Source organism: Mastomys coucha, unplaced genomic scaffold (genome assembly GCF_008632895.1).
Source record: "Mastomys coucha isolate ucsf_1 unplaced genomic scaffold, UCSF_Mcou_1 pScaffold22, whole genome shotgun sequence".
Taxonomy (NCBI): domain Eukaryota; kingdom Metazoa; phylum Chordata; class Mammalia; order Rodentia; family Muridae; genus Mastomys; species Mastomys coucha.
In genome coordinates, this window is record NW_022196905.1 from 116,514,536 (window position 1) to 116,521,599 (window position 7,064).

Sequence of the window (7,064 nt, forward strand, 5' to 3'; positions counted from 1 at the left end):
AGAGAGCAGTTGGCCTCTACCTCCCAAGTGCTGGATTAAAGGCCTGAGCCACCAATCCCCTGTAAGGAGATTTAAGAGGATACACAGGTTTTATTTTTAAATCATTTATTTTAATTTTATGTACATTGGTATTTTGACTGCTTGTATGTCTGTGTGAGGGTGTCAGACTCTCTGGAACAGGAGTTACAGACAGTTGTGATCTGCCATGAGGGTGCTAGGAATTGAAGCTGGGTCCTTTGGAAGAACAGTTAGTGCTCTTAACTGCTAAGCCATCTCTCTAGCCCCTTGATATACAGTTCTTAACAAAGATAGTGATAATTCAACCCAGAAAGAAAACCACCTCAGACAAACTGATCAGAACAGTTTATTGATAAGATAGCATGTAATGACCCACCACCTAAGTACATAACATCAAGCAGGGAGTCTTGTCTAGAGATGGTTAATCAAGGGCACCCCATGGGCGGGCAACTCCTGGTGCAGCTGCCTGAAGATCATGGCACAATGGTTCCTCTCCTGGGTCTTGCCAAGGGCGTGGTATAGCCTGGCCTGGAAGTAAGCAACATCCCTGATGCGCTCTCGACAGTCGACTTTTGCAAAGTAGTTCTTGGCTTCACTGAGGTTCTGAATGGCAGCTTCCAGAGCTGACAATGGGGATGGGGGAAGGAAATCAACATTTAACATTTCAGTTTTCAAAACTTGCTATCTAGATTCAGCATATACCATATATCAGATATTCTTATATTCTTCACTCATTAAAATATGAAGAAGAAAAAAAGCCCGCCATACTATGGAAAGCTTTGTCTCACTTCTTTTTGTTTTAAAAATTAAAACTAAAACTTAGAGCTGGGCGGTGGTGGCACACGCCTTTAATCTCAGCACTTGGGAAGCAGAGGCAGGTGGATTTCTGAGTTCGAAGCCAGCCTGGTCTACAGAGTGAGTTCCAGGACAGCCAGGGTTATACAGAGAAACCCTGTCTTGAAAAACCAAAAAACCAAAAAACCAAAAAACAAAAAAACTAAAACTTAGAACGCTAGGGCGGGTGAGATCATTCAGCAGGCAAATGCAGTCGACAGCCAAGCCTAGCCCTTTCCACACAGCTCTTACCTTCTGCTTTCTTCACTGGGTCATAGGAAGCTGCCGAAGCCACCTGGCACTTGGACACTAAGAACATGGCACGACCTTTGTCCAGGATAGCCCCATCGGCTAGGATAGGCTCAATAGCCATGTGGAGAAGGGTTAAGGCCTGTTCTGGGATTCCAAGGATGAGCTAAAAAAGAAACAATAGACCACTGTACACACACATGTCCTGTGCCCATTACCAAGATGGGCTTGTATTCAGGGTGTTTTCTCCATGGCACAGGCTATCTCATCCTGCACAACACATTCCCAGAGAATACATGTACATAGCAATATAATTTCAACAGATGCAGGAGAAAGTGGATATTTGTAGTATGGAAAGCTTTGTCTTATATTGTTTTATTTGGGTTTGTTTTATTTATGACAAGTTCTTACTATTGTACCCTAGGTTGGACTGTAACTCACTATGTAGCCTAGGCTGGCCTCATATGTGCAGTTCTCCAACCTCTATTTCTCAAGTGATGAGATTACAGCACGTACTGCCTAGCCCAGCTTTAAAAGTTTTGTTTTTACAGGCACAGGAAGAGAGAACTAGACAGTTAAAGTAATCTAAACATTATTGAGATGGACTGGGTGATGCATACCCAGCCCCAGCCCATGAGAGGCTAAGGCAAGAGTGCACTATAGGTGAGGGCACTCAATTCTGTATTCTATAGAATAATGTATACATTATACATAATGAGGCACTATTGATATAAGAACAAATATATGGGCAATTAAATAGAACTCGGTGTCCAGGAATCAACGGACACATCTAGCACAAACTGATTTTCTCAGAGGTGCCAACATTATTTAGCAGGAGGAAAGGTTTATTTTTTTGTCTTTGACACAGGGTTTCTCTGTGTAGCCCTGGTTGTCTTGAAACTCACTCTGTAGCCCAGAGTAGCCTTGAACTCAAGAGATTGGCCTACCTCTGCCTCCCAAGTGCTGGCCTAAAAGAAGTCTTTTCAATAAACACTGCTGGGATGACTGATCTGACAAAGGGAACAATGAAATCTATATAGAATACATAAAAGTCAACTCAAAATAATTCCAAGCCCTGGGCTGGAACAATGACTGAACCTGCAGTGACTGCCGTGCTAGCATGAGGACTAAGTTGGATCCGCAGAGCCCCTCCTAAATTCCTGTGTCTAACCCCAGCACTGAGGAGGCAGAAATGGGGCTTACTGGCTGCCAGCCTGCCTGACTCGGGGAGCTCTGGGTTCAGTGAGAGACTCAGCCACAAGAAGTAAGGTAGAGAACAATTAAAGAAGACACCCAAGGTTGATCTCTGGCCTCCACACACACATACCCATGTGGATAAGCATGCACATATGCATACATATAAACACATAAACATTATATACACATATAAATTCAAAGGCCTAAATATAAGTGCTAAAACTGTATAATATATGTAGAAAACTAAAAGAAAGTCTTTATGATCTTAGATGTGGCAATCACTTCTTAGACTAGCAACACAATGCCAAAAGCACAAGAAACAAAGAAAATGGCTACATATGAGATCCTATCTCACAAAGAAAACTTGGTAAAACTGAGTTTATCAAAATTAAAAATTATCAGCCGGGCAGTGGTGGCGCACGCCTTTAATCCCAGCACTTGGGAGGCAGAGGCATGCGGATTTCCTAGTTCAAGGCCAGCCTGGGCTACAGAGTGAGTTCCAGAACAGCCAGGGCTACACAGAGAAACCCTGTCGGGAAAAGTCAAATAAATAAATAAACAAACAAACAAACAAATAAATTCTCATGACTAGAAGAAAATGTTTGATACATGCTTGCAATATAGCTTTGTAAAGGTGGAGATCAGTTTAAAGCCATCCTGGGCCACATAAAGTCCTGTTTCAAAACCAACCAAACAAACAAACAAAAACTCTTATAAGTCAACATCAAAGTTACACAAAACCCTGCCAGCTTTGGTGATGAACGCCTGTTATCTTGGTACTACAGAGCAAAGGCCAGAGGACAGCTCCAAATCTGAGGCCAGCCTGGTCTATATACTTAGTCCCCAGCTAGCCCATGGTACACAGGAAGACCTTGTCTCAAAAGTGGGGTGGAGGAAGACAGGTTTTGTGACACAAACAGCTTATAACCCTAACATTTAGGATGCAGAGGCAAGATCCCAAGTTTAGGCCAGCCTAGAACATATAACCAGATCTTGTTATATATAAAACATACAACATAAAAATCAGAAATGATGAAAGAGGGCTAGAGAGACGCCTCAGTCGTGAAGAGGTTATAAAGAACCTGGGTTCAGTTCCCACCACCCAGCCCAGGTCCGAGTGATCCAAACCCTCTTCTGAACTGAGGGCACCCGCATTCATAGGCACATGCTCACATAAACAAATAGTGATGCTCAAGATGACTGGTCACCAGAGACCAGAGTAACAAACCACAATGAACTACCACTTCACATACATACAGTACAGTAATGAAAACTGCAAAATCCCAGAGAGCTGGCAAATTCTTGAGATAATTCTGGTAATGTATTAGTACATTATTACTTAGAACACAAAAATGACGAGTCCACTATGAACCATTTAGCACCATTTATGCCAAAAATAGTTAAGCAGTTCCTAAAAGAAATTAAAATTATCAACAATTCCATTCTTAGATGTCTAAGAAAACCGAAAAAAAAAAAAAAAACCCAGGTATTCAGACAAAAATGTGCATATGAGGAAGCTGAGAAGATGGCTCAATGGATCAGGGTTTGAGCACAAGGCCAGAAGTTTACACCCCTAGAGCCACATAAAAAGCCTGGAAGGCATGGTGGCTGCCTATAATTTCAGCACTTGGGAAGCAGATGCTTCAGGTCTGTGGAGATGGTTCAGTTGTTAAAATCCCTGCCATGCAAAACCAGAGGACCTGTTTGATTCCCAAGCAAGCACATAAAGAGCTGGACGCAGTGACATGAGCCTGTAATCCCTGTGATAGGATAACAAGAGACATGGGATCTCTAGGACTCAATGGTTAGAATGGCTAGCGCACGCCTTTAATCCCAGCACTTGGGAGACAGGGGCAGGTGGATTTCTGAGTTCAAGGCCAGTCTGGTCTACAGAGTAAGTTCCAGGACAGCCAGGGCTACACAGAGAAACCCTGTCTTGAAAATACAAAACAAACAAATAGAATGGCTAGTCCAGCACAGGTCCCAGCAGAGACTGTGTGTGTGGACATGTGTGTATAAATACACATATACACACTTATACATACAGAGAAAAACTTGCAACAAGGTGGACAGTCTCCAAGGAATGCCAGCCAGGGCTGACTCTGGCTTCCAATGCACACATATGTGCCCCATAAACATAACACACCATCATCCCACAGTCCCCCACAGGATAAAAAAAAAAATCACACTGGCTTACCTGGGCATAAGCCAAGTTGAGCACAGTTTCAGAGGCCAAGTACTGTAATCGGTATTCTTTGGAGAGGGCCAGAGCTTCCAGGAGCACAGGCATGGCGATGGTCGGGGAGGAAGACCGCCAGTACAGCTCTGCCACTGACAGGAGGACGCTGAGCAGAGAGGAGAGTGGGATGAGAAGCCCCGCCTTCCAGCTCCCGAGGGACACCCGAGAGACTGCTTACCTGATGACCATTTCTGTGTTCTTTAATTTCTGACAGTATGTCAGCAACTTCTGCAGAAGTTTGTGTGCCTCTGTCATTTGGTTCTGAGCTTGCAGTACAACTGCTTTTCTGAAATAATCAAAACAAACAGTGATGGTTACACAGAGGCCTGCACGCCTTTCAACTGTAACCATTTGGGATCAAGGATCCATCTCCTCAGCAGGTCTTCTAAAGGGAGACAAGAAAGAAGACAAGAAAGAGTAAGAAGAAGAGGAAGAGAAAGAGGAGGAGGAGGAGACAGAAACTGAAACGCAACAGCAGCTGCCACCACCAGGTGTGATCCCGCACTTGGGAAGTGAGGATGAGAGGACCAGTTCAAAGGCATCCTCAGCTGTACACCAAAGTTGAGGCCAGCCTAAGCTATATGAAGTCCTACCTCAAAAAAACAATCAGCGCATGTCCATGTTTATGCAAATAATGAAAGTCTAGCTGAGCCAGTAAGAAGGTTCAACAGTCAAAGTGCTTGCCTCCAAGCCTGGTGACCTGAGTTCAATCCCTAGGACTTACATAATAGAAGAAAATTACTAACTCCTAAAATCTGTTCTTTGATCTCGATATGTGCACTATGCGACATACATGCTTACACCAAAACACACAAAAACTAAGTAAATAAAATATAATAAAAAATTACTAAAGTCTTGGGTTATTGCTATCAGAATCTCAGTTACTATCTCTAGAAGATACTCATTTTATTAACTTTAATTATCTGCTTTTTGTTGTGATTTGTTCCTTTATAACAAGGGCAGCCCTGGCTGCCCTGGAACTCACTATAATTTGTCCTACAACTCACAGGGATCTGCTTGCCTCTGCCTTAGTGCTGGGATTTAAAGCATGTGCTACCACACACAGCTACCAATTATCTATTTTCTTATTTCCTAAATAGAAAACAACAACAACAACAAACCACACCCTTGACTTTTTCAACTAAAGCTAAAAGAAAATTTATTAATTAATACACAAACATAAGAGCTGGTAAGATGGTCAGTGGGTAGGAGCACTGACTGAGTTCAGATCCCAGCAACCACATGGTGGCTCATAACCATCCCCAATGAGATCTGACGTCCTCTTCTGGTGTGTCTGAAGACAGCTGCAGTAAATTATGCCGGAGCGAGCCGGGCTGGAGCGAGCGGGGCTGGAGCGAGCGGGGCTGGAGCGAGCGGGGCTGGAGCGAGCGGGGCTGGAGCGAGCGGGGCTGGAGCGAGCGGGGCTGGAGCGAGCGGGGCTGGAGCGAGCGGGGCTGGAGCGAGCGGGGCTGGAGCGAGCAGGCAGCAGAGGTCCTGAGTTCAACAGGAGCCACACACATGATGGCTCACGGCCATCTGTACAGCTACAGTGTACTCATACACATAAAATAAATACAATAAATCTTTAAAAAAATACACAAAAGTATAGCAGACATAAAATTATTAAAAATTATTTTGGCTGAGTTTGAGGCCAGCCTGGTGTACAGAGTGAGTTCCAGGACAGCCAGGGCTACACAGAGAAACCCTGTCTGGAGAAGGAAAATAAAAAAGAGAGAGAGAGATCTTATTTTATTTTTATTTGTTTCTTTTTTCAAGACAGGGTGTCTCTTGTAGCCCTGGCTTTCCTGCAACTCCCTCTGTAGACCAGGTTGGCCTCAGACTGCCTGCCTACCTCTTCCTCCTGAGTGCTGCGATTGAAACAAGTGTTTTGTGGTGACAGCGCTCCAGGTTGCTTACCTGTATACACCTTCTATGCCATTAAGCGCTGTGATTCCTGTAACAAGTGAATCAGCCAAATGGAATTTGCCATCATTCATTGCTCTGTCAAACTGGATTTTTTGATCACACAGCATCCATAACTAAAGAAAAATTAAATAAATACAAAAAAATTTCACATTATTGTTACAAACATCCTTACAATTCACATACATGTGTTGGAGTTTATTTATTGATTTATTTAATGTTACAAGCAATTTTTAAAGAGCAAAGAGAAGCCCACATTTGGTGGTGGCAAACACTTATAATTCCAGCACTTGGGAAACTGAGGCAGGAGGATCAAGAGTCCAAGGCCACTGTGAAGAATAAGCACACAACCCAAAGCAGCTCCACGCCCACCTCTCAGCCCACACTGCGCTTTACCTGATGGTCTTAGATCCTCCTGCAGTTCTCGTCAAATTCCATTTCTCTCCTGTTTTCCACACTAAGCATGCGACTTGCTCCCTGCCATTCCCATTCATGTTTCCCAAACTTTTCTAACACTCACCTTTCTGTCCCTCCCTCCCTTCCTCTCTCCTCCTTCTCCTTCTTTCCTCTTCTTCCTCCTCTCTCTCTCTCTCTCTCTCTCTCT

At 43.7% G+C, this 7,064-nt stretch overlaps 1 protein-coding gene across 2 annotated transcripts in view; it reads right to left on the minus strand.

Moving 5' to 3' along the window:
• Positions 1-348: 348 nt before the first annotated feature.
• Positions 349-7,064, minus strand: part of Anapc5 (anaphase promoting complex subunit 5) — a 35,592-nt gene continuing 28,876 nt past the window's right edge. For both annotated transcript variants that reach the window (XM_031337792.1, XM_031337791.1), the window contains exons 13-17: positions 6,455-6,576; positions 4,716-4,823; positions 4,496-4,643; positions 1,105-1,267; positions 349-641 (exon numbers count right to left, since the gene is read on the minus strand). In XM_031337792.1, coding sequence (XP_031193652.1) covers positions 430-641; positions 1,105-1,267; positions 4,496-4,643; positions 4,716-4,823; positions 6,455-6,576 — 753 coding nt within the window. In that variant the 3' untranslated portion in view covers positions 349-429. The remainder of the gene's footprint in view (positions 642-1,104; positions 1,268-4,495; positions 4,644-4,715; positions 4,824-6,454; positions 6,577-7,064) is intronic.